A 27,557-nucleotide genomic window follows, 5' to 3' on the forward strand; every position below is an offset into this window, starting at 1 on the left:
CTCCAGTCTGCCCGCCCCCACCCCCCGGACAGATCTCCTCACTCTGGTCTGACTATCCCCCTCTCCAATTGCCCCCCGCCTCTGGTCCGACTCCCCCTCCCATTCCGACCCCGCCCTTCTGGTCTGATTCAAAATAATCTGACCTGCCCCACACACCCCTGCCCCCTTTCCTGGTCCGACACTTCCCCCACGTCCAGACTGGCCCCGAGCCTGCTCTGCTGTTCAAGGAAATCATGATGGCTAATATATAATCTCAACTCCAGTTTCCCGCCTTATCCCCATAACACTTGACTCCCCGACCATTTAAAAGCCTGTCTATCTCGGCCATTAACATACGTTAATGACCCAGCCTCTACAGCTCTCTGCGGTAAAGGATTCCACAGATAGGGCAGCACGGTGGCCTAGTAGTTAGCACAGCTGCCTCACGGCGCTGAGGTCCCAGGTTCGATCCCGGCTCTGGGTTACTGTCCGTGTGGAGTTTGCACATTCTCCCCGTGTCTGCGTGGGTTTCGCCCCCACAACCCAAAAATGTGCAGAGTAGGTAGATTGGCCGTGCTAAATTGCCCCTTAATTGGAAAAAATAATTGGGTAATCTAAATTTATTTTAAAAAAAGGATTCCACAGATTCACTCCCCTCTGAGAAAATAAATTCCTCCTCATCTTTGTCTTAAATGGCCGACCCCTTACTCTGAGATTATGCCACCTAGTCCTAAACTCTCCCACAAGAGGAAACAACATCCTCTTAGCATCTAGCCTGTCAAGCCCCCTGAGAATCCTCTATATCTCAATAAAGTTGCCTCTCATTCTTCTAAACTCCAATGAGTTCAAGACCTATTCAGCCTCTCCTCATAAGAAAATACCTCCATATCCAGGATCAACCTAGTGAACCTTCTCTGGACTGCCTCCAATGCTAGCACATGTTTCCCGAGGTAAAAGGACCAAAGCTGTTCACAGTATTCCAGGTGCAGTCTAACTAGTGCCTTGTATAGTTACAGCAACCCCCCCCCCCCCACCTATTTTTATGCTCCATTCCCTTTGAAATAAAGGCTGACATTCTATTTGGCTTCCCAATTACCTGTTGAATTTGCATGCTATCTGTTTATGATTTATGCATGAGGATCCCCAAATCCTTCTGCGCTGCAAGTTTCTGCAGTCTTTTCCCATTTAAATAATATTTAATTCCTTTATTCTTCCTACCAAAGTGCATAGCTTCACGTTTTCCTGCAAAATTATGAGGTGGACAGGATAAAATTGTTTCCCTTGGTAGAGAATTCTTGAACCAGGGGACATAGATTCAAGATAAGTGGCAGAAGATGTAGAGGGGACATGAGGAAAATCTTTTATGCAGAGGGGAGTGGGAGTCTGGAATTCGCTATCCAAGTTGGTGGTGGAGGCAGAGACCCAAAACTCCTTTTAAAATTACCTTTTAAAATCCAGGTACTTCAGTGCTCTAATCTACATGGCTATGGACCGGGTGCAGGAAGGTGGGATTAGAAAGGGCACCTGGGTGTCCTCGGGCTGGCACGGACAAGGTGAGCCGAGTAGCCTCCTTCTGTGCTGTATCTTTTCTATGATTCTACTATATTCCATCTGCCAAGTTTTTGCCCACTTATCGAAACTGCCCATATCCCTCTGTAGACTCTTTGTGTCATCCTCACCACTTGCCTATCCACTTATTTTTTTTTGTCATCTGCAAACTTGGCAATAGTGCATTCACTTCCCTCATCCAAGTCATTAATATTTATTGTAAATAATTGTGGCCCCAGCATGGATTATCCCTGTGGCACCCCATTAGTTATATCCTGAAAATGCCCCTCTTTACACAATTATGTGCTCAAAGCCAATCCTCTATCCATGCTAATATACCACCCACAAAATCATGCACTCTTATCTGATTAAGTGGACTTTTGTATGATAACTTATGGAACACTTTTTGGAAATCCAAGTATATTACATCTATTGGTGCCCATTCATCCATCCTGCCTGTTACCACGTTAAATAGTTCTGGTATCTTATTGAGTGCTTTTTGGAAATCCAAGTATATTACATCTACTGATGCCCCTTCATCTATCCTGCCCATCACCACGTTCCAGAATTCTAATAAATTTGTTAGGTATGATTTCCTCTTCATGAAGCCATGCTGACTATGCTTGATTTATATTTCTCAGTGCTTTGCTATTCTATCCTTTATAATGGACTCTAACATTTTCCCAATAACAGGAGTTAAGATAACTGGCCTTTAGCTACCTGTTTTTGTCTTCCTCCTTTTTTGAATATTGGCAGTTTTCCAAACGATAGAATAGAATAGGATCCCTACAGTGCAGCTGGAGGCGATTTGGCCATCAGGCCGGCACTGACCCTCAAAAAGAGCACCCTACCAAGGCCCAGTCTTCCACCCTATCTCTGTAACCCCACCTAACCTACACATCTTTGGACACTAAGGGGCAATTTAGCATGGCCAATCAACCTAACTGGCTCTTTCTTTAGATTGGGACTTTTCCAAAATTTAAGGATTCTTGGAAGATTAGTACCAGCACATCCATTATCTCTGTAGCTACGTCCTTTAATATCCTGGGATGTAACCCATCGGGTCCAGGGGATTTTTCAGCCTTTTGCCCCATTAGTTTCCCTCGTTTTTCATTAGTAATTATTGTATTTACTTCCTCCTACTCCACGCCCCCCCCCCCCCTTCCTCTTCCTCTTGATTATTTAATATTTTTGGAATGTTATTAGTATATTCCCCCATGAAGACTGATGCAAAGCATTTGCTAAACTCCTCTGCCATTTTCTGGTTATTTCCCCAGTCACATTCTTTCAGGGACCTACATTCACTTTGGCCTCTCTCTTCCTTTTTGTATATTTAGAGAAGCTCTTGCTGTTCATTTGGGTTTACCCTCAGTTTATCTTCTTCCTCTTTGTTTTTTTGGTGATCTTTTGTTGCTTTTTAAAGCTTTCCCAATCCTCTGGCTTGCAACTAATCTTTCCCATGTTATATGTTTTTCCTTCAGTTTAAGACGATCCTTCATTTTCTTGGTTAACCAATCCCCTTCCTAGAATCCTCCTTCCTCACTCAGATATATCTTTGTTGTGAGTCATGAACTATTTTCAGAAACATCAGGCATTGCTGATGAACGGCCTTTCCTGCTAAACTCCTTTCCCAGTCTGCTCCAACGACTCTGCCGTCATTCGTTTATAATTACCCTTATTTAAGTGTAGCACGGTTGTTTCTCACACTCAAATTGAATGCTAAATTCGATCATGTGCTACAACACATTGGTCAGTTCCAGTCCACTCATCCTGGAGTCACAACACACGTGAATTAATGAATAATTCTTGCAAAAATACAGTGTTTAGCCCTTGGCTGCCCAATAATTACAGTCACCAGGTTTATAAGTTTAAACACAATTACTGTTTATTTATACCAAGAACTATTATGAAATATGCAGTAAATATAACTGGATAATGACAGGGTAATACCCCCTTTAATTGTCCCACCTTCTATCCACAGTCACAGATACACACAAGACAGGCAAACAAAGAGGGGGAGGGGAAGGGGTGAAAAATAATGAAGTTGAAATTCAAAAGATAAGAGTCTTTGCTCCAGATGATGGTTCTTAAGAACACTTTCTTCATAGCAAGTCGGCAGATTAGAGTCTCTGGCTTCAAGCCAGTAATGGTCTTCTGTGTAGAGTCACTCATTCAGAGTCCCTGTAGGCTGGAAAATGCATTACTCACAGGCAGCAGGCTTTCTGGAGAGAAACTTTATTTCCCATCAAACTGGGCCTTCAGCTTGAGGTTCACTCTCGGGCCTCTATCCTTTTGGAGAGACACTTTATTTCACATCAAACCTTGCTTTCAGCTCATGGTTTGCCTCCAGGTCTCTGTAGTTTCAGGAATCCACCACCCGCAGGCTTATTGCAACTAGTTCAGCTAGATCTTTTTGGAGAGGATTTAGTTATGTCTCTTCACCGAGCTGCCAGAATCAAAACTGAAACCAAATTGGATCCTTGGGTCTTTAGTGGAGGCATAGTGGTATTGTTGCTGGACTAGTAATCCAGCAACCCAGGATAATGAGCTTTGGACCCGGGTTTGAATCCCACCACGGCAGATGGTGGAATTTAAACTGAATAAAATATCTGGAATGAAAATTCAAATGCTGGCCATGAAACCATTGTCGATTGTGGTAAAGACTCATCTGGTTCCTTCCCCATCTGGCCAACATGTGACTCCAGACCCACAGCAGTGTGCTTGACTTTCAAATGGCCCAGCAAGACACTCCGTTGGACTCAACCGCTGCGAAAACTGGATAGACCATCTGACATTGACCTAGGCACGGCAAACCTAGCCCTGTTTACCCTGCAATTTTTTCTTTACTAACACCTGGGGGCTTGTGCCAAAATTGGGAGAGCTGTCTCACAGATTAGTCAAGCAAAAGCCTGATATTGTCTTTAAGGAATGATTCTCTGAGTATGACTATGTCCCAGACACCACAATCACCATTCCTGGGTAAGTCCTCTCTCACTGGCAGGTCAGACACAGCAGAGGAGGTGGTACAGTGGTAGACAGTCAGGAAGGATGCCTCAACATGGACTCTGAACCCCATGAAGTCTCATGGCTTCAGGTTAAACATGGGCAAGAAAACCTTCTGCTGATTACCACGCACCGGCCACCATCAGTTGATGATTCAGTACTCCTCTATGAGGGTGGCTAGGGCGAATAATACGCTCTGGGCAGGGGACTACAATGTCCATCACCAAGAGTGGCCTGACAGTACCACCACAGACCGAGCTAGCCGGGTCCTAAAGGACATAGCTGCTAGACTGGGACTGCAGCAGGTGGTGAGGGAAAAACATGCTTGACCTCATCGTCACCAATTTGCCTGCTGCAGATGCATCTGTCCATGACCGTATTGGTAGAAATGACCACAGCACAGTCCTTGTGGAGACCAAAGTCCCAACTTCATATTGAGGATATCTTCCATCGTGTTGTGTGGCACTATCACTGTGCTAAATGGGATAGAATTTGAAAAGATCTAGAAATTCAAGATTGGGTATCCATGAGGCGCTGTGGGCCATCAGCAGCAGCAGAATTGTAGTCAACCACAATTTGCAACCTCATGGCCCGGCATATCCCCCACTCTACCATTACCACCAAGCCAGGGGATCAATCCTGATTCAATGAAGGGTGCAGAAGAGCATGCCAGGAGCAACGCCAGGCATACTGAAAAGTGAGGTGTCAACCTGGTGAAACTATAACATGGGGCTACTTGTGTGCCAAACAGCATAAGCAGCAAGTAATAGACAGAGATGAGCAATTCCACAACAAACGCATCAGATCTAAGCTTTGCAGTCCTGCCATATCCAGCGGTGAATGGTGGTGGACAATTTAAACAACTCACTGGAGGAGGAGGCTCCACAAATATCCCCGTCGTCAATGATGGAGGACCCCAGCACATATGTGTAAAAGACAAGGCTGAGGCATTCGTAACAATCTTCAGCCAGAAGTGCAAAGTAGATGATCCATCTCCGTCTCCTCCAAAGGCCCCCAGCATCACCGATATTAGTCTTCAGCCATTACAATTTACTCCACGTGACAGCAATAGTACTGAAGACATGTGCTTCAGAACTTGCCACATCCCTGGTTCAGTACAGCTACAACACTGGCATCTACCCAGCAATGTGATAAATTGCCCAAGTGTGTCCTGTACACAAGAAACAGGACAAATCCAACCCAACCAATTACCCTCCTGTAGTGATCTGCTTATCTGTATGTACACAAGGGGTTAATGTCTAGACATAATAGCTAAGTAATCACTAGAGGGCAGCACTAGAGACAGGTATAAATAGACAGACTCAAGCCAAGATCTGTCTCTTCATAATGACAGGGACTACTGACCAGAGGTAGACGAAGACAGCTCAGCGCAGGTGTAGCTAATCATAAGTATTTCTTATTTAATCTTGTTCATGTAACATCTAGTTTAAGCATTGGAGAGAGAACAAACTCACAGTTAATTTGTCAACGTTACTCAATAAAGTATTTGCTCTAATTGGAAGACTACAAGTGTTAATCAACATTGAGTTAAAGATCATCCTGGTAAGAAGCAAATGAGTAACATGTATATTGCACAAAGCAATATAACATTACTATCAGGAGTAGTAATATAATACATCCTATCAGTCTACTCTCCATCATCAGCAAAGTGATGGAAGGAGTCATCAACAGTGCAATCAAGCGGCACTTACTCAGCAATAACTTGCTCACAGACGCTCAGTTTGGGTTCTGCCTGGGATTTTCTCTCTCGCACATATAGACACTCTCACACTCTCTCTCTCTGTCTCTCTCTCTCTCACGCGGACACACATGCGCTCGCTCTCTTTCTCACTCTCTTTCCCACAGACATACTCACACACCCACATTCTCCCATGCATTAAACATTCGCACTCTCTCATGTACACACTTACACGGGCGCCCTGTCGCCCACATGGGGTTGGGCGCCCTGTCTTTTGTGTGCGCTCTCTCATTCTCGTGCAATGTTTGAATCTTTAGTGAAAAAGCCTAAAATTTTTCTTCCGAGCTGTGCCTCCTCGTCCTTCACAATATCCTCCCGCTCCCCCCTCACGCCGCCCGCTCCCCCTTCATGCCACCCGCTCTCTCCTCGCACTCAGCCACAAAGAAAGGGGAAGGGTAGGCATTTGGCTGGAGGAAGAGCAGGTGATGTGGTGAGAGGAGTATTTTTTATAGGTTAATAACCTGAGCTATGAGGGAAGACACTAATCCAGAGGCCCAGCAAATGTTCTGAGGATAAGGATTAAAATCTCACCATGGCAGCTGGTGGAATTTAAATTCAATTAATAATTTGGAATATAAACATAGTCTCAGTCATGATGACCAGGAGACCATTGTTGATTTTCATTAAAAATCCATCTGGTTCACCAATGCCCTGTGGGGAGGAAATCTGCCATTCTTACCTGGTCTGGCCTACATGTGACATAGCAATATGGTTGACTCTTAAATGCCCACTGAAATGGCCTAGCTGACTTTAATTCGAGGATAATTAGAGATGAGAAATAAATATTGGCAATTGCCGCAACATCCACAGCTCATGAAAGAATAACTTGGGTATATTATTTCCAAGATTCCTCGAAGAACAATCGGCTCGCTGGACCAAGTTCAAGCTCCACATCTACTCAAAACTACTGGTAATCTTAACTCTAATTGGAAACTTATAGAGCAATTCCATATCTTTCTAGAAGCAAAGGATTTGACCATCGCTTCTGAAGCTAGAAAAATAGCTCTGCTTTTATCCATGGCAGGACAGCAGGCTGTAGAAATATACAACTCTTTCACTTACTCTGAAAGGGAGGACAAAAACAAATTTGATGTAATAATTAAAAAATATGAAGACCATTGCAAAACGCAGACAAATGAAATCTTTGAGAGATTCAGGTTCAACAGACGTTTGCAAAAACGGGGAGAATCATCAGCTTTGTCACAGACCTTAAGTTACAAGCACAAAGCTGTAATTTTGCTGCTTTAAGAGATTCAATGATAAGTGATCAATGTGTTGATGGACTATGTGATGAATGTTTAAGAGAATCAATATTAAAACAGAACGATTTAACGCTGGAAATCGCGATTGAAAAGTGCATATTGCAAGAGAAAAAAAAAAATCAGTACTTTGAGTTTCTGCAAAAAAAGAACGGTGTGGAAATCCTCCACGAAGCTGAGGAAGTTAAAATGGTGTCTCAGCATTCAAAACAGCTTCTCCATGGCGGCAGCTCACATTCAAACCAGTATGCGCATGCACACATCAACAAAAGATGCAAACCGGCAATATTCCGTTCTGCGCATGTGCAAGAAGCTACGCATGCGCAGTTGAGAAACACCGCACTGGCTGAAGATCGATTTGCGCATGCGCAAGAAGCTCCGCGTGCGCAGTTGAAAAAAGATCTCACACCGTCCGAAGATCGATTTGCGCATGCGCAATCGATGATTACGCATGACGTCAGAATACTCAGACATCGCCCACTTAAAGGGAAACTCCCCAAAAATCACAAATAAGACTCTTAAAGGTACAAAAGGTGAGTAAATTTGCAGACGATACTAAAGTCGGTGGTGTTGTCGAGAGTGTGGAAGGATGTAGCAGGTTACAGAGGGATATAGATAAGCAGAAGAGCTGGGCTGAGAGGTGGCAAATGGAGTTTAATGTAGAGAAGTGTGAGGTGATTCACTTTGGAAGGAATAACAGGAATGCGGAATATTTGGCTAATGGTAAAGTTCTTGAAAGTGTGGATGAGCAGAGGGATCTAGGTGTCCATGTACATAGATCCCTGAAAGTTGCCACCCAGTTGATTGGGTTGTGAAGAAGGCCTATGGAGTGTTGGCCTTTATTGGTAGAGGGATTGAGTTCCGGAGTCGGGAGGTCATGTTGCAGCTGTACAGAACTCTGGTACGGCCGCATTTGGAGTATTGCGTACAGTTCTGGTCACCTCATTATAGGAAGGACGTGGAGGCTTTGGAGCGGGTGCAGAGGAGATTTACCAGGATGTTGCCTGGTATGGAGGGAAAATCTTATGAGGAAAGGCTGATGGACTTGAGGTTGTTTTCGTTGGAGAGAAGAAGGTTAAGACGAGACTTAATAGAGGCATACAAAATGATCAGGGGGTTGGATAGGGTGGACAGTGAGAGCCTTCTCCCGCGGATGGAAATGGCTGGCACGAGGGAACATAACTTTAAACTGAGGGGTAATAGATATAGGACAGAGGTCAGAGGTAGGTTCTTTACGCAAAGAGTAGTGAGGCCGTGGAATGCCCTACCTGCTACAGTAGTGAACTCGCCAACATTGAGGGCATTTAAAAGTTTATTGGATAAACATATGGATGATAATGGCATAGTGTAGGTTAGATGGCTTTTGTTTCGGTGCAACATCGTGGGCCGAAGGGCCTGTACTGCGCTGTATTGTTCTATGTTCTATGTTCTAAAACCCAAATTTTATCCCCCAAAAGGCACAACATTGCCTGAATTTCAACCAGCAGTTGAAAATAAGTTTTGTAGCACCCTGGAGCAAGCAGTTTGCAGCATCCAACAAGAAGAGCACATTAACAAATCCAAACTAAAGAAGATGATTTGTTAATTAAAAGTGAAGAGCACAATAACAAATCGGAAACCAAAGAAGATGATTTATTTGTTGAAGAATACTACTCGGACATGGCTGAGTTATTTGGATATGATGATCATAGCATCAGCAACACGGTTGAAAAGCTCAATATGACTACTCATGGTAGATGAATCCAATATCATGATGGAATGGCAGATCGTTGATACATTGGATGACAGCAACTTGTCAGATAGCCAAGAAGAAAACGACGCCACACAGAGAGTACTGACCGACTCCGTTGAGAAAACGCTGATCATCTCCACCGAGAGAACACTGCACGGCTCCACACACAGAACGATGCAAGCCTCCCAGAGAGCCCGTTGACAGACTCCAGAATGGAAGCAATTAAAGACTCCAGAGCGACAACCATGCATGAAGAAGTCGATTAAGGTCTATCCACCTTATTTGAGCAACCAGAAGCAGACTATGAAAGTCTACCCAGCTCATTTGAACAACAACAAGACAATGAATGTCTAACCACTGTATGTAAGAATAGTGACACAGTGATCACAATCAGCATACAAGATGTGCAAGATCACAGCGAGACTGAAAGATCTCAGCTCGTCTGTACAAAATAACTTGTCAATCAAAGTAAAACTACACGAGTCCGATGAGACCACGTCAATTAAAACCTCTACTGTTGACAAGAAACTGAAATGTTGAAGATGCTGACCCCAGAAGAGGAGCACCAAGAGATCACAGATGAAGCAGATCAACCAGAAATGACTCCAGAAGAGGAGCACCAAGGAAGCAAAGAGAAATCAAATCAACCAGAAATGACTTATGTCACCAAGATTAATGCAACATCAGATCATTCACACAAACCTCAAGTCGAAAAGCTCAATGAAAGGTCAGATATCATAAAGGACACAGATACCAATGACTTTGAGAATGACTCAAATTATCCACAAGGAACAGTCATTGAGCACAACAAGAACAACAACGTAAACAACAAGAACAACAACGAAAAAACAGGAACAACAACGAAAACAACAAGACCAACAGAAAGAACAAAAACAACAACAATGAAACAACAACCTGTACAGTCCAAAACAATGGCAAGAGTACAAACATAACATGGCATGACAATGAATCTCACATGCATATTTGCTCCAAAACAAACAAGCAAACCAGTTTTCAAGGACGATGACATACAGAATCGATACCGCAAGCATAGAAAAAAGTTCAGGTCAGACAACAAAAGTGATTCAACCATTCGAACATCTCATCATGACTTGTTGGCACTTCAACACAAAAACACTGACGACGTTCAGAAAGACATTAAAATATCAACATCACCACTTCAACTGTTAAGAAGATTGAACAGAAGAAGAAAGAAACTTGACCGACTAAATTTATAAAGATTGGAATCATAAATATTAATTGGCTTTGTATAATTTTCTTTCAGCAACCGCTCCCTTTCCTTACCCTCCTGCTTTCCTTTATGTGCCCTGATGGATATCAGTTCCCCTCTAACCACTGCCTTCAACGCCTCCCAGACCACTCCCACCTGAACCTCCCCATTGGCATTAAGCTCCAAGTACCTTTCAATACACCCCCTCACCCTTAAACATACCCCCTCATCCGCCAATAATCCCATATCCATTCTCCAGAGTTGGTGCTGTTCTTTTTCCTCTCCTACCTCCAGGTCCACCCAGTGTGGAGCGTGGTCCGAAATAGCTATGGCCGTATATTCCGTCCCTGTCACCTTCGGAATCAGTGCCCTTCCCAAAACAAAAAAGTCTATCCGTGAGTATACTTTGTGGACATAGGAGAAAAACGAGAACTCCTTACTCCTAGGCCTGCTAAACCTCCAGGGGTCTACTCCTCCCATCTGCTCCATGAAGTCCTTGAGGACCCTAGCCGTTGCCGGCCTCCTCCCGGTCCTGGACCTCGATCTGTCCAGCCCTGGGTCCAGCACAATATTAAAGTCTCCCCCCATTACCAACTTTCCCGCCTCCAGGTCCGGGATACGTCCCAACATACGCCTCATAAAATTTGCATCATCCCAGTTCGGGGCATATACGTTCACTAGAACCACCGCCTCCCCTTGCAATCTGCCACTCACCATCACGTATCTACCCCCACTATCCGCCACTATGGTCTTTGCCTCAAACAGTACCCGTTTCCCCACTAAAATAGCCACCCCCCTGTTCTTCGCATCTAAACCCGAATGAAACACCTGCCCCACCCATCCTTTACGTAGTCTGACCTGGTCTGTCAGTTTCAGATGCGTCTTCTGCAACATAACCACATCTGCCTTTAATTTCTTTAGGTGTGCGAGTACCCGTGCCCTTTTAATCGGCCCGTTCAGCCCTCTCACGTTCCACGTGATCAGCCGGGTTGGGGGGCTCTTTACCCCCCCGCCCCCCTTGTCGACTAGCCATCCCCTATTTTAACCCAGCTCCTCACCCGGTTCCCACGTACCCGTATATCCCCCCGACGGCGCCCTCCCGCCTCGACCACCTCACCCCATACCAGCTCCCCCTTCTCCTCAGCAGCAGCAACCCAGTTAACCGCCCCCCCCTCCGCTAGATCCCTTTCTAGCGTAGTTGCACCCCCCATGTTGCTCCCAGAAGTCAGCAAACTCTGGCTGACCTCGGCTTCCCCCCTTGTCCTCGGCCCCCACTGTGCGAGGCCCCCTCCTTCCTGCGTCCCTGTTCCCGCCATATTTACCATAGCGCGGGAACAAAGCCCGCGTTTCCCACTTGGCCCCGCCCCTAATGACCGGCGCCCACAGGTCCTCATCCTCCTCCCCCCCCTCCCCCACAACATGGGGAAGAGAGAAAAGGTACAGGGTCGCAAGATTAACAACTTGAAAAATCATCCCCTCCCCCTTTTTCCCCCCCCTCACCCCACATAATCACCCCACCACTTTGTCCCAAATGTTCTTTTTCTCGCCCGCCTATTCCAGCTTCTCGTCCACAATAAATGTCCACGCCTCTTCTGCCGTCTCAAATTAGTGGTGCTTCCCTTGGTGTGTGACCCACAGTCTTGCCGGCTGCAACATTCCGAATTTGACCTTTTTGTGAAGCATCGTCTTAGCCCGATTAAAACTTGCCCTCCTTCTCGCCACCTCCGCACTCCAATCCTGGTATACGCGGATCACTGCGTTCTCCAACCTACAGCTCCGAGTTTTCTTCGCCCATCTGAGGACCATCTCTCTGTCATTATAGCGGAGAAACCTCACCACTATAGCTCGAGGTATTTCTCCAGCCCTCGGTCTTCGCGCCATAATTCGATAAGCTCCCTCCACCTCCAAAGGGCCCCCCGGGGCCTCCGATCCCATTAGCGAGTGAAGCATCGTGCTCACATATGCCCCGACGTCCGCCCCTTCTGCGCCTTCGGGAAGACCCAGAACCCTTAAATTCTTCCTCCTCGAATTATTCTCCAGCACCTCTAGCCTTTCCACACACCTTTTGTGCTGTGCCTCATGCATCTCTGTCTTCACCACCAGGCCCTGTATTTCGTCTTCATTTTCAGCAGCCTTTGCCTTCACGAACCGAAGCTCCTGCTCCTGGGTCTTTTGCTCCTCCTTTAGCCCTTCAATCGCCTGTAATATCGGGGCCAGCAGCTCCTTCTTCATCTCCTTTTTCAGTTCTTCCACACAGCGCCGCAGGAACTCTTGTTGGTCCGGGCCCCATACCAAATGGCCACCTTCCGACGCCATCTTGCTTTGAGCTTGCCTTCCTTGCCGCTGCTCGAGAGGATCCTACGCAATCCGGCCGCTTTCCTCTCCTTTTTCCATACGTGTCCGGGGGGGGGATTCCCTTCTGGTTTACCGCACAGTGTTTTTAGCCGTTAAAATTGCCGCTGGGGCTCCTATTAAGAGCCCAAAAGTCCGTTCCACCGGATGCTGCCAAAACGTGCGACTCAGCTGGTCATCACCGCACCCAGAAGCCTCGGCTTTGTATAATTTTCAATATCGTCACAACTTGCACAGATATACATATCATCATTTATCTACCTGCTTTGTACAATTTTCTATAAAACAGTACAGAAAATATGTAAAAGAAGAAAAAGGGGGGATGTAGTGATCTGCTTATCTGTATGTACACAAGGTTTTGATGTATAGACAGAACAGCTAAGTAATCACTAGAGGGCAGCACTAGAGACAGGTATAAATAGACAGACTCAAGCCAAGATCCAGAGGTAGACAAATTCACTCAGCGCAGGTGTAGCTAATCATAATTATTTAATCTTGTTCATGTAACATCTAGTTTAAGCATTGGAGAGAGAACAAACTCACAGTTAATTTGTCAACGTTACTCAATAAAGTATTTGCTCTAATTGGAAGACTACAAGTGTTAATCAACATTGAGTTAAAGATCATCCTGGTAAGAAGCAAATGAGTAACATATATATTGCACAAAGCAATATAACATTACTATCAGGTTAAGTCCAACAGGTTTGTTTCGATGTCACTAGCTTTCGGAGCGCTGCTCCTTCCTCAGGTGAATGAAGAGGTCTGTTCCAGAAACACATATATAGACAAATTCAAAGATGCCAAACAATGCTTGGAATGCGAGTATTAGCAGGTGATTAAATCTTTACAGATCCAGAGATGGGGTAACCCCAGGTTAAAGAGGTGTGAATTGTACCAAGCCAGGACAGTTGGTAGGATTTCGCAGGCCAGATGGTGGGGGATGAATGTAATGCGACATGAATCCCAGGTCCTGGTTGAGGCCGCACTCATGTGTGCGGAACTTGGCTATAAGTTTCTGCTCGTTGATTCTGCGTTGTCGCGGGTCCTGAAGGCCGCCTTGGAGAACGCTTACCCGGAGATCAGAGGCTGAATGCCCTTGACTGCTGAAGTGTTCCCCGACTGGAAGGGAACATTCCTGCCTGGTGATTGTTGCGCGATGTCCGTTCATTCGTTGTCGCAGCGTCTGCATGGTCTCGCCAATGTACCACGCTTCGGGACATCCTTTCCTGCAGCGTATGAGGTAGACAACGTTGGCCGAGTCGCACGAGTATGTACCGCGTACCTGGTGGGTGGTGTTCTCACGTGTAATAGTGGTATCCATGTCGATGATCTGGCACGTCTTGCAGAGATTGCCATGACAGGGTTGTGTGGTGTCGTTGTCACTGTTCTGAAGACTGGGTAGTTGATTGATGATGATGAACATCTTGCCAAGGTCATCCCCACACCCCCACTACTTGCCTTCAAACAACCGCGCAACCTCAAATGAACCATTGTTTGCAGCAAACTACCCAGTCTTCAGAACAGTGACAACGACACCACACAACCCTGTCATGGCAATCTCTGCAAGATCATCGACATGGATACCACTATTACACGTGAGAACACCACCCACCAGGTACGCGGTACATACTCGTGCGACTCGGCCAACGTTGTCTACCTCATACGCTGCAGGAAAGGATGTCCCGAAGCGTGGTACATTGGCGAGACCATGCAGACGCTGCGACAACGAATGAACGGACATCGCGCAACAATCACCAGGCAGGAATGTTCCCTTCCAGTCGGGGAACACTTCAGCAGTCAAGGGCATTCAGCCTCTGATCTCCGGGTAAGCGTTCTCCAAGGCGGCCTTCAGGACCCGCGACAACGCAGAATCAACGAGCAGAAACTTATAGCCAAGTTCCGCACACATGAGTGCGGCCTCAACCGGGACCTGGGATTCATGTCGCATTACATTCATCCCCCACCATCTGGCCTGCGAAATCCTACCAACTGTCCTGGCTTGGTACAATTCACACCTCTTTAACCTGGGGTTACCCCATCTCTGGATCTGTAAAGATTTAATCACCTGCTAATGCTCGCATTCCAAGCATTGTTTGGCATCTTTGAATTTGTCTATATATGTGTTTCTGGAACAGACCTCTTCATTCACCTGAGGAAGGAGCAGCGCTCCGAAAGCTAGTGACATCGAAACAAACCTGTTGGACTTTAACCTGGTGTTGTAAGACTTCGTACTGTGCTCACCCCAGTCCAACGTCGGCATCTCCACATCATTACTATCAGGAGTAGTAATATAATCCATCCTATCAGTCTACTCTCCATCATCAGCAAAGGGATGGAAGGAGTCATCAACAGTGCAATCAAGCGGCACTTACTCAGCAATAACTTGCTCACAGACGCTCAGTTTGGGTTCTGCCTGGGATTTTCTCTCTCGCACATACAGACACTCTCACACACTCTCTCTCTCTGTCTCTCTCTCACGCGGACACACACATGCGCTCTCTCTCTTTCTCACTCTCTTTCCCACAGATATACTCACACACCCACATTCTCCCATGCATTAAACTTTTGCACTCTCTCATATACACACTTACACGGGCGCCCTGTCGCCCACATGGGGTTGGGCGCCCTGTCTTTTGTGTGCGCTCTCTCATTCTCGTGCAATGTTTGAATCTTTCGTGAAAAAGCCCAACTAAAGTTTTTCTTCCGAGCTGTGCCGCCTCGTCCTTCACAATATCCTCCCGCTCCTCCCTCACGCCGCCCGCTCCCCCTTCACGCCACCTGCTCTCTCCTCGCACCCAGCCACAAAGAAAGGTGAAGGGCAGGCATTTGGCTGGAGGAAGAGCAGGTGATGTGGTGAGAGGAGTATTTTTTATAGGTTAATAACCTGAGCTATGAGGGAAGACACTAATCCAGAGGCCCAGCAAATGTTCTGAGGATAAGGATTAAAATCTCACCATGGCAGCTGGTGGAATTTAAATTCAATTAATAATTTGGAATATAAACATAGTCTCAGTAATGATGACCAGGAGACCATTGTTGATTTTCATTAAAAATCTATCTGGTTCACTAATGCCCTGTGGGGAGGAAAGGATTGGCCCACTCAAAGACAAAAGAGGGAATTTATGCGTGGAGTCAGAGGAAATGGGTGAGATTCTTAATGAATACTTTGCATCGGCATTCACCAAGGAGAGGGACATGACGGATGTTGAGGCTAAGGATGGATGTTTAAATACTCTAGGTCAAGTCGGCATAAGGAAGGGGGAAGTTTTGGGTATTCTAAAAGGCATTAAGGTGGACAAGTCCCCAGGTCCGGATGGGAATCTATCCCAGGTTACTGAGGGAAGCGAGGGAAGAAATAGCTGGGGCCTTAACAGATATCTTTGCAGCATCCTTGAGCACGGGTGAGGTCCCGGAGGACTGGAGAATTGCTAATGTTGTCCCTTTGTTTAAGAAGGGTAGCAGGGATAATCCAGGGAATTATAGACCTGTGAGCTTGACGTCAGTGGTAGGCAAACTGTTGGAGAAGATACTGAGGGATAGGATCTATTCACATTTGGAAGAAAATCGACTTATCAGTGATAGGCAGCATGGTTTTGTGCAGGGAAGGTCATGTCTTACAAACCAAATAGAATTCTTTGAGGAAGTGACAACGTTAATTGATGAGGGAAGGGCTGTAGATGTCATATACATAGACTTCAGTAAGGCGTTTGATAAAGTTTCCCATGGAAGGTTGATGGAAAAAGTGAAGTCGTATAGGGTTCAGGGTGTACTAGCTGGATGGATAAAGAACGGGCTGGGCAACAGGAGACAGAGAGTAGTGGTGGAAGGGAGTGTCTCAAAATGGAGAAAGGTGACGAGTGGTGTTTCACAGGGATCCGTGCTCGGACCACTGTTTATTGTGATATACATAAATGATCTGGACGAAGGTATAGGTGGTCTGATTAGCAAGTTTGCAGATGATACTAAGATTGGTGGAGTTGCAGATAGCGAGGAGGACTGTCAGAGAATACAGCAAAATATAAATAGATTGGAGATTTGGGCAGAGAAATGGCAGATGGAGCTCAATCCAGGAAAATGCGAGGTGATGCATTTTGGAAGATATACATATTTGGAACCCACGCGCACACTGGGAGAACATGCAGACTCCACACAGACAGTGACACAAGCCAGGAATCAAATCTGGGACCCTGGCGCTGTGAAGCAATAGTGCTACCCACTGTGCTACTGTGCTGCCCATAATCATTACTTTTAACTGTTTAATAATAATCTGCCCTCCCATACTTTTGATTTTGCCTGTGAAATGCTCTAGGGTGGCACGGTGAGATTAGCACTGCTGCCTCACCGCACCGAGGACCCGGGTTCGATCCCAGCCCCGGGTCACTGTTCTTGTGGAGTTTGCCCATTCTATCGTGTCTGCGTGGGTTTCATCCCCACAACCCAAAGATGTGCAGGTGGATTGGCCACGCTAAATTGCCCCTTATTTGGAAAGAAAATGAATTGGGTACTTTAAATTTATATTTTTTTAATATTTAGACTTAATCTCTTTATTTAAATCTTTCAGGTGGTATATAATGGTAATCCTTACGCAGAACACAACTCTACCTCATACATTACATACGAACGAGGTGTTGAAGTAGGATGCTGGGGCTTGTGCATTAATGCCATTTTTTCAGCAATTTGTTCATGTAAGTGCTTGAGACTGAATCTTTCACTTTTATGCATGCTAAGTGTCTCTTTGTTTGAATGGTATTAAGAGCAGACTATTTGTGAGTCTTTCCTGCGTTGGACTGGGATGCCCGCGTTTGACTGGGTGAGCACAGTAAGAAGTCTTACAACACCAGGTTAAAGTCCAACAGGTTTGTTTCGAATCACTAATTTTCCGAACACTGCTCCTTTCTCAGGTGAACGAAGAGGTGGGTTCCAGAAACATATATATAGACAAAGTCAAAGATGCAATATGATACTTTGAATGCAAGTCTTTGAGCTCAACTTGAGTGGATTTGTGATCTGTCGCCCATTCGGGATCTTGTCTGCTTTCTTACATCTTTGTAGAAACTTAATGTCAGTGTCTATATGAGCAATCTTCTTGGAGATCCTCTCCACTTTGAGCCGGCAGTTTGCGGTGTCGCTGGTAGCCATGATGTGGAGATGCCGGCATTGGACTGGGGTGAGCACAGTAAACAGTCAAAGATGCAATATGATACTGTGAATGCAAGTGTTTGAAGTCAGCATATGCTTCTGGAACCCACCTCTTCATTCACCTGAGGAAGGAGCAGTGCTCCAAAAGCTAGTGATTCGAAACAAACCTGTTGGACTTTAACCTGGTGTTGTAAGACTTTGAAAACATGTTGGTCCAAGTGTTAGCAGATATAACACATATACATAACTGGGATTGAAAACTGATCAGCAATTTTACAAACAATACCCTATTCTACTCTTCTGGCTCAAGATATTTACACTCTGCTTTATCTCCATCAATTTTGATTAACAATTGGTAATTTGTGTTCTCAGTCTTTTGGCAAAATTCCAATCCAATATCCCTCAGAATTACTTTCATTCTGCCTCCATTCATTTATTTATTTAGCGAATGCAAAGTCCCGAAGCCAAACAATTTCTTCTGGTCCGGATGTGTTGATTGCGAATAGGCCTCCACTGAGTCTGTGGATTGGACATTCTTCAATGATATGGTGGAGTCCTCCCACAGGCACATAGGGGGCTGCCATTAATTCTCCACCTTTGGCGATTGGCCAAGCAGGGGTCATGGCTGGTCCGAAGGTGGACTACTCTTTCCTTGCAAGGTTGAAACCAAACAGCTGTTGGGTAGGGTTTGAGACCAGGTACATTGTTTGTCATGTTCAATGATTCTCATTCATTTGGCCAGGTGGAATTTGCATTGAAGTCCTGTGTGGGAGGACTTTTCCAGATTGGCCTTCTTGATGGGAATTGTACCTTGGGTGGGCTGAAACATCAGCATAAAGTGTCAGGTGGGGGGGGGGAGGGGGAGGAGTTTGGCATTGCAAACTTTTCCTGTCATTTTGTGGGTTGTTGCAAGTTGGCGGATATGTGGAGGAGTGATATTTGCCAGGACAGGGAGCCAAGGGAGTGGCGTTGAGCGTAGTGTTCTAGTAATGATATGCATGGTATCTGCCTCCATACTTTAATGTTTGAGACACATTTTCATGGACTATCTCCATATCACTGTTAATATGACAGGAGGCAGTAAAAGTGTTTAGAGAGACAATATGCATCGTTATGTCCTTTTGCTCCATTTGCCATGACATTTTCTGTGAACAGACATAAAATTGTATTCCTACAGCAAACATTGAACTCAAAGGTATCTTGGAGTGATAGATAGGGAAGTCACCAAGGGTGGGAGAAAGCATCACCAAGATGCTGGTAGTTGTTATGGGGGACTTTAACTTTCCAAATATTGACTGGAAACGCTATAGTTCTTTAGATGGGTCCGTTTTTGTCCAATATGTGCAGGAGGGTTTCCTGACACAGTATGTAGATAGGCCAACGAGAGGCGAAGCCATATTGGATTTGGTACTCGGTAATGAACCAGGACAGGTGTTAGATTTGGAGGTAGATGAGCACTTTGGTGATAGTGACCACAATTCGATTACGTTTACTTTAGTGATGGAAAGGGATAGGTATATACCGCAGGGCAAGAGTTATATCTGGGGAAAGGCAATTATGATGCGATGAGGCAAGACTGAGGATGCATCGGATGGAGAGGAAAACTGCAGGGGAAGGGCACAATGGAAATGTGGAGCTTGTTCAAGGAACAGCTACTGCATGTCCTTGATAAGTATGTATCTGTCAGGCATGGAGGAAGTGGTCGAGCGAGGGAACTGTGGTATACTAAAGCAGTTGAAACACTTCTCAAGAGGAAGAAGGAAGCTTATGTAAAGATGAGAAGTGAAGGTTCAGTTAGGGTGCTCGAGAGTTACAAGTTAGCTAGGAAGGACCTAAAGAGAGAGCTAAGAAGAGCCAGGAGGGTACATGAGAAGTCTTTGGCAGCTAGGATCAAGGATAACCCTAAAGCTTTCTGTAGATATGTCAGGAATAAAAGAATGACTAGGGTAAGAGTAGGGCCAGTCAAGGACAGTAGTGGGAAGTTGTGCGTGGAGTCCGAGGAGATAGGAACGGTGCTAAATGAATATTTTTCGTCAGTATTCACACAGGAAAAAGACAATGTTGTCGGGGAAGATACTGAGACACAGGCTGCTAGACTAGAAGGGCTTGAGGTTCATAAGGAGGAGGTGTTAGCAATTCTAGAAAGTGTGAAAATAGATAAGTCCCCTGGGCCGGATGGGATTTATCCTAGGATTCTATGGGAAACTAGGGAGGAGATTGCTGAGCCTTTGGCTTTGATCTTTAAGTCATCTTTGTCTACAGGAATAGTGCCAGAAGACTGGAGGATAGCAAATGTTGTCCCCTTGTTCAAGAAGGGGAGTGGAGACAACCCTGGTAACAGTAGACCTGTGAGCCTTACTTCTGTTGTGGGCAAAGTCTTGGAACGGTTTATAAGAGATAGGATGTATAATCATCTGGAAAGGAATAATTTGATTAGAGCTCGTCAACACGGTTTTGTAAATGGTAGGTCGTGCCTCACAAACCTTATTAAGTTCTTTGAGAAGGTGACCAAACAGGTGGATGAGGGTAAAGCAGTTGCTGTGGTGTATATGGATTTCAGTAAAGCGTTTGATAAGGTTCCCTACGGTAGGCTATTGCAGAAAATACGGAGGCATGGGATTCAGGGTGATTTAGCAGTTTGGATCAGAAATTGGCTAGCTGGAAGAAGACAAAGGGTGGTGGTTGATGGGAAATGTTCAGCCTGGAGTCCAGTTACTAGTGGTGTGCCACAAGGACCTGTTTTGGGGCCACTGCTGTTCGTCATTTTTATAAATGACCTGGAGGAGGGAGTAGAAGGATGGGTGAGTAAATTTGCAGAAGACACTAAAGTCGGTGGAGTTGTGGACAGTGCAGAAGGATGTTACAAGTTACAGAGGGACATAGATAAGCTGCAGAGCTGGGCTGAGTGGTGGCAAATGGAGCTTAATGCAAAAAAGTGTGAGGTGATTTATTTTGGAAGGAATAACAGGAAGACAGAGTACTGGGCTAATGGTAAGATTCTTGGTAGTGTGGATGAGCAGCGAGATCTCGGTGTCTATGTACATAGATCCCTGAAAGTTGCCACCCAGGTTGAGAGGGTTGTTAAGAAGGCGTACGGTGTGTTAGCTTTTATTGGTAGAGGGATTGAGTTTTGGAACCATGAGGTCATGTTGCAGCTGTACAAAACTCTGGTGCGGCCGCATTTAGAGTATTGCGTGCAATTCTGGTCGCCGCATTACAGGAAGGATGTGGAAGCATTGGAAAGGGTGCAGAGGAGATTTACCAGAATGTTGCCTGGCATGGAGGGAAGATCTTATGAGGGAAGGCTGAGGGACTTGAGGCTGTTTTCGTTAGAGAGAAGGTTAAGAGGTGACTTAATTGAGGCATACAAGATGATCAGAGGATTAGATAGGGTGGACAGTGAGAGCCTTTTTCCTCGGATGGTGATGTCTAGCACGAGGGGACATAGCTTTAAATTGAGGGGAGATAGATATAGGACAGATGTCAGAGGTAGGTTCTTTACTCAGAGAGTAGTAAGGACGTGGAATGCCCTGCCTGCAACAGTAGCGGACTCGCCAACATTAACGGCATTCAAATGGTCATTGGATAGACATATGGACGATAAGGGAATAATGTAGATGGGCTTCAGAGTGGTTTCACAGGTCGGCGCAACATAGAGGGCCGAGGGGCCTGTACTGCGCTGTAATGTTCTATGTAAGAGCAAAAACACAGTTGACAAAATTGAACGTTTTGGGTACTGCTAAGAGACAAATTTGCAGAAGATGAGGATAAGGTTCTAGAAAGTTGAGCAGAGGGAATGGTAAATGAGGAGTAGTTCATCACTGACAGTCTCGAAGTGATGTGTTATAAGGGTAAATCATAAAGTGAAGAAATTAAAAGCCTGTAGGGGATTAGAAAATAACCTTCTGTGATAGAACAACAAAGAAAAGTACAGCACAGGAACACGCCATTTGGTCCTCCAAGCCTGCACCGACCATGTTGCCTATCTAAGCTAAAATCTTTTACACTTCCTGGGTCCACATCCTTCTATTCCCATCCTATTCATGTATTTGTCAAGACGCCCCTTAAACGTCACTATCACACCTGCTTCCACAGCCACGTTCGGCAGCACATTCCAGGCACCCTATGCCCTCTGTGTAAAAAAAACCTCCATCGCACATCTCCTCTAAACTTTGCCCCTTAAGCCTATGTCCCGTAGTAATTGACTCTTTCACCCTGGGAAAAAGCTTCTGACTATCCACTCTGTCCATGCCTCGCATAATCTTGTAGACTTCTATCAGGTCACCCCTCAACCTCCGTCATTCCAGTGAATACAAACCAATTTCTCCAACCTCCCCTCATAGCTAATGCCCTCCATATCAGGCAATCTCCTGGTAAATCTTTTCTGTATCCTCTCCAAAGCCTCCTCATATTTCTGGCAGTGTGGCCTTGGATGTTTAACAAAAATGCATCATAAGAATGTTATGGATAAAGGCACTAAATAGACCAAAGCCTTCACGTGAATTTATTTTATTTTTTCACTGGATGTGGGCTTCACTGGCTAGGCCACCAATTACTGCCCACCATTTACCTGTGAGAAGGTGGTGTTGATCTATCTTCTTGAACTGTGCAGTCCAAGTGTTGTAGAAACACTATGTGCTGTTAGGAAGGAAGTTCCAGGATTTTGATCCAATGACAATGAAGGGAAGTTAACATAGTTCAAAGTCAGTATAGTGAGTGGTATGGAGGGGAACTTGCAGGTCGTGGTGTTCCCATGCATTTGATGCCTTTGTCTTCCAGCTGGTAGGGGTCGCAGGTTTTGGAAGGTGCTGTCAAAATAATCCTGTGAATTGTCCCAGTAAATCTTGTAGAGGATAAACTCTGTTGCTACTGTGCATCCATGGTAGAAAGAGTAAATGTTGAAGCTAGAGGATGGTGTGCCAATCAAGTGGGCTGCTTTGTCCGAGAAGGTGTCAAGCTTCTTGAGTGTAGCTGGAGCTGTGCTCAGCCAGGCAAGTGGGGAATATTCCACCACACTCGTGGCTGGTGCCTTGTAGATGTTGGCCAGACTTTGGAAGTGAGGAAGTAAGTTACTCGCTACAGGATTCCTAACCCCTCGCCTCTTGTAGGTACAGTATTTATATGGCTAGTCCAGTTCAGTTTCTGGTCAATGGTAACCCCCCAGGATATTGATAGTGATGCCATTAAATGTCAATTGGAGATGTTTAAATGCTCACTTATTAAAGATGGCACTGGCCTGCCACTTATCAGCCCAAGCAGAGACAAACTTACACTTTGGGGGTCTCATGCTTTCCCTCTAGGCAGGAGCCCCACATCACACCCCACACCTGGTGACATTGAGTCCTGCCCCGCCGGTCATTAAGCCCAGCCCACATCTCAACTCTCGCTTGGGTGGCCGGGCCTCGACCCCGATGATTGTGTGTGCACCTGGCTGGTTCCCTAGCTGCTGTTGCTGACCATCTGGCCTGACATCTGCTCTCTTTCTCCCTCTTTGCCTGGCCCTGTTGCTGCACAGCCCTCTCAATCTCAGCCCTGTTGGCCTTTGGCTCTGGTTTGGTCGCCCCGCTCCCGTGGACTGCTGTTTCCCAAGGCACGATGCTGGCACTTCCCTGGCCTTATTTCCATCTCCGACTGCTGCTCTGCTCACCTCTCGGCTTTCGCTTGAGTGGCCGGGCCTCGAGACTCGACAACCACGTGTGCTCCTGGCTGACAGCCTGTGTTCTTTCTGGTTGGTTGTCCACCCACCCTTCTCTTCACTGGCCTGGAAATCGAGAGTCACACAGCTGCTCCTGTCAGTAACCATTGGCCAGCGCCTCCTCCTCGCCTCGCTGACGTCTTTGCAGGCTTGCTAGCAACCACAATCTTGCCTCAGGCTTCCCGACAGACCAAATGCCAGAAACCTGGCTGCTGCTTTGCACCTTTACACAACGGAAGTTCAGAAACTTCACATCAATTCAGGAGATCCGTGCCTGAACTGTTCGAAGTCTCCACCACCTCACAATGTCTGGCAAACTGTTCTCCCGTGGCACATTAGCACAGTGGTTAGCACTTTTGCTTCATAACGCCAGGGACCCGGGTTTGATTCCCAGCTTTGGGTCACTGTCTATGCGGAGTCTGCATGTTCTCGCCGTGTCTGTGTGGGTTTCCTCTGGGTGCTCTGGTTTCCTCCGGTCCTGAAAACCATGCTGTTAGGTAAATTGGACATTCTGAATTTTCCCTCAGTGTACCTGAACAGGTGACGGAGTATAACAACTAGGGGATTTTCACAGTAACTTCATTGCAGTATTAATGTAAGCCTACTTGTGACACTAATAAAGATTATTTTAAAAACTGGTGGAACGTTTTCCCTTTCATTCCCATTGTCTTTGGTTTTGTGAGGGCTCCTTGATGCCATGTTGCTTGGGAAAGTGGGCAGCATAATCAAAGATCCCTCACACCTAGCTTATTCACTCTTCCAACTTCTTCAAGGACAGGAGATACAACATCTGAGAACACACATTAACAAATTCAAAAACAGCTTCTTCCCCGCTGTTACCAGACTCCTAAACGACCCTCTCATGGACTAATCTGATCTCGTCACACATCTTCTCTACTGAGTAGTACAACACTCCTGTATGCTTCACCCGATGCCTGTCTCTATGTACTTACATTGTGTATTTTATGTTTGCCGTATCTTCTTTTCATGTGTGGAATGATCTGTCTGAACTTTAAGCAGAACAATTCTTTTCACTGTACCTCAGCACACGTGACAATAAACAAATCCAATCCAATCACCTTGCTGTCAGGGACAGTGATTCTCACCTCTTTTGCATTTGGCTCTTTTGCCAATGTTTGGAGCAAGGTTGTAATGAGGTCAGGAGCTGTGACCCTGGAGGATCTGAAAATGATTGTCAATGAGCAGATGTACGTGCCACTTGATAGCACTGTTGATGACTCGTTGCTAATGATCGAGAGCAGAAATGATGCAGCATAATTTGCTGGATTGAAATTATCCTGTTTCTTGAGTGAAGCTCTCACTGTGTTACTATAAAAAAACAATTGAGCTTGTGAGGAAGGTGTGATGCCGATACAGGCCTTAGTGCTTTTGTGGGATTTTTGAGTGGCTTGTCGTTTTCGACTGACAGAAGTTGGGAGAAGATTTGGAAAAACGCAGTCACAAGGAGAAGATACTTTTTAAATCTTTCTGACTCTGTGAAGTGTGTGGGCTGGCAATTATTCTAATTATGTAAATTGCATTTTGGAATTTATTCCCACTATGTCTTTCTGGATGAGGAAATACCATTCATAAATCAGACATCCATCAGGCTAAAATGGTTACTTAACTTCAGTTACAAAATTGGGTAGCGCTATAAATCACAGTGAATTGGAGCCGTACTGGATTACAATTGATATTCATAAACATACTGTTGACCAGAGCTCTCACCAGCCTCTCCAGCAGTTAGAACTATTCTTAGAATAAGCTTTCAGTACTGCTGCAATGATTAAATGTTCAGTTTTCCCATAGCTCTTTCCCAACACAAACTGTTTTACCTACTCGAATATTGACATTAATATGTGAACCACAAATTCATAGGCCTCTTTTCACAAGATAATTTTGGATAAAGACAGCAATCGGTGCATCTTAATTCAAAGACCTGGAGAAATTCTAAATGCTGCCTAGATTTCACCTTCCAATTGTTTCTTTAATTATTCCTGGATTATCACCTCCACTAAGTAATCTGAAAGTCCATTCCCTAAATTGATCACACTTGAAATATAGAATTTCTTGACTTTGGTCCTAAATTAACTTTTTTGTAGTTTGAAGCTAATTATCCTGCTTTTGTAAGGTAATTTACCATTACATTCAAGATTTACCTTCTATTCAGATTGTCTAAGTCTCCCCCCACTCACTTCAGAACTTATCACATTGACAGTAGGAAACAACCTAGAAAAGAACGCTGAGATTCTCTGTGTGACCTCTAGAGTTTGAAATTTATTCTTGCATCTTGATGACCAGAATTGGGCATACTAATGGTGTAGTGTCACCAGAGGACTCCATGGTTTGTGTACAAGTTGTAGTTCAAAGTTCTGTTGACTTTGTTGATTGCCTCTCTGTAATTACTGGGCATATTCAGGGTTGAGTCTCAGACACCTAGACATCTCTCAGTTTGGTACTTGGGTATTTCAAGAACATTTGTGGAGTACTTTTTAGTTTTCTTCTTACATGCAGTATTTTGCATTTGTCTGCAGCCAATGTGATCTCCTATTGTTCTACCCAATTATGTAGGTTGGATTTTCCTCTCCTGTTTGCATAGGGCAGGTTCAGCCACGAGTGTGGAAAATATCACGAGAAGTCCAAAGCCGTGTTTTAACCTTGTGGCGGGGGGGGTACTTTGGGTGACCAGGGGGTCTGGCTCAAGATGACCAGGGCCTGGCTCTGAAGAGACCAGGTTCTGACCCGCGGGAGACCAGGGTCTTACCCGAGTGTCACTGGAGGCTGAAACAGATGGAATGGGGGTGCAGGGAGAACACATTGACAATGGCTGGAATGAGTGTTGCCATCACTGTACATTGTGGGAGACTTCCACATTCCCGATGAGATACAGGCGTGACATGTGTTCAGTCACTACGAAGGGACGTCACCAATGTGCTGGGAACCTTGCACAAAGCACATGGAGGAAGCCCTGGATTGTATATTCTGTTATTTTCTTGTGCAAGAGTCAAGTTATCAGGATGGGATTACAGGAACACAGCTCATCAGAACAAGGAGTCACAGAAAGGGTACAATTAGTGGAAGTTTATTTACAAACGTTATGTACAATTGCTTGATACCCATGCCTATGCTGTGCAACACAATGATCTTAATCTTTCTAACCCTGCCACTAAGTCTTGGTGCATCCCCAACATCCACAGCGGAGGTGGAGGCAGTCTGCTGTCTGCTACGTCCTGTGTCTGTGATGACATTGGCAGGGGTCTTCCCAAGGACAGAGACCTGTAGACTCTGGCCTGCTTTTGGGGTCCTACTGTGTTGCAGTGCCACCCTCCTCGGCCTGTGGATCTGAAGCTGAAGCGGTCACAGGAAAAGGGGATTCGGATGGGCGTGACACTCTCGGAGTCACCTCGGTGGATAGTCCTGGTGTATGCACCAGTTTACCACCTCCTGAGGGCTCTGACTTCCTTCTCAGAATAGAGAGATAGCTGGAGTGTGCTCGAGTAGCCCTGTCGCCCTCTGGCATTGGCACTGATGGAAACAATCAAGTGCCTGCGCCATGGAGTGCATGTCCTGCAGCAGTGGAGGACAAAATTCTTGCACCAAGGTCTCCTTGGGGGGCCTTCAGACATAACATGGACGGACCTCTCCATGCAGCCTTTCAATGTTAGGAATCCCTTCCTGATTTTCCCAAGTTTGCCTTTGGAGCTCCAGCAACTGAGGCATGACCCAAGTTCAGAGGCACAACATCTGCCAAGGAGTCAGCAGATTCTGAGCCACCAGCGATCCTCTGAGTTTCAGCACCCTGGGACATCCGTGCCTCCACCTACTGTGGACCTGAAAGTGTAATATGCTCACCAGATTAT

At 45.6% G+C, this 27,557-nt stretch overlaps 1 protein-coding gene across 1 annotated transcript in view; it reads left to right on the forward strand.

Annotated features, from left to right (window-relative positions):
* slc45a2 (solute carrier family 45 member 2) overlaps positions 1-27,557 on the forward strand; it is a 140,040-nt gene that overhangs the window by 33,998 nt on the left and 78,485 nt on the right. The window contains exon 5 of the mRNA XM_072497313.1: positions 17,425-17,548. Within this exon, the coding sequence (XP_072353414.1) occupies positions 17,425-17,548 (124 nt within the window). The remainder of the gene's footprint in view (positions 1-17,424; positions 17,549-27,557) is intronic.

Source organism: Scyliorhinus torazame, chromosome 3 (assembly GCF_047496885.1).
Source record: "Scyliorhinus torazame isolate Kashiwa2021f chromosome 3, sScyTor2.1, whole genome shotgun sequence".
In the NCBI taxonomy this organism is placed as follows: domain Eukaryota; kingdom Metazoa; phylum Chordata; class Chondrichthyes; order Carcharhiniformes; family Scyliorhinidae; genus Scyliorhinus; species Scyliorhinus torazame.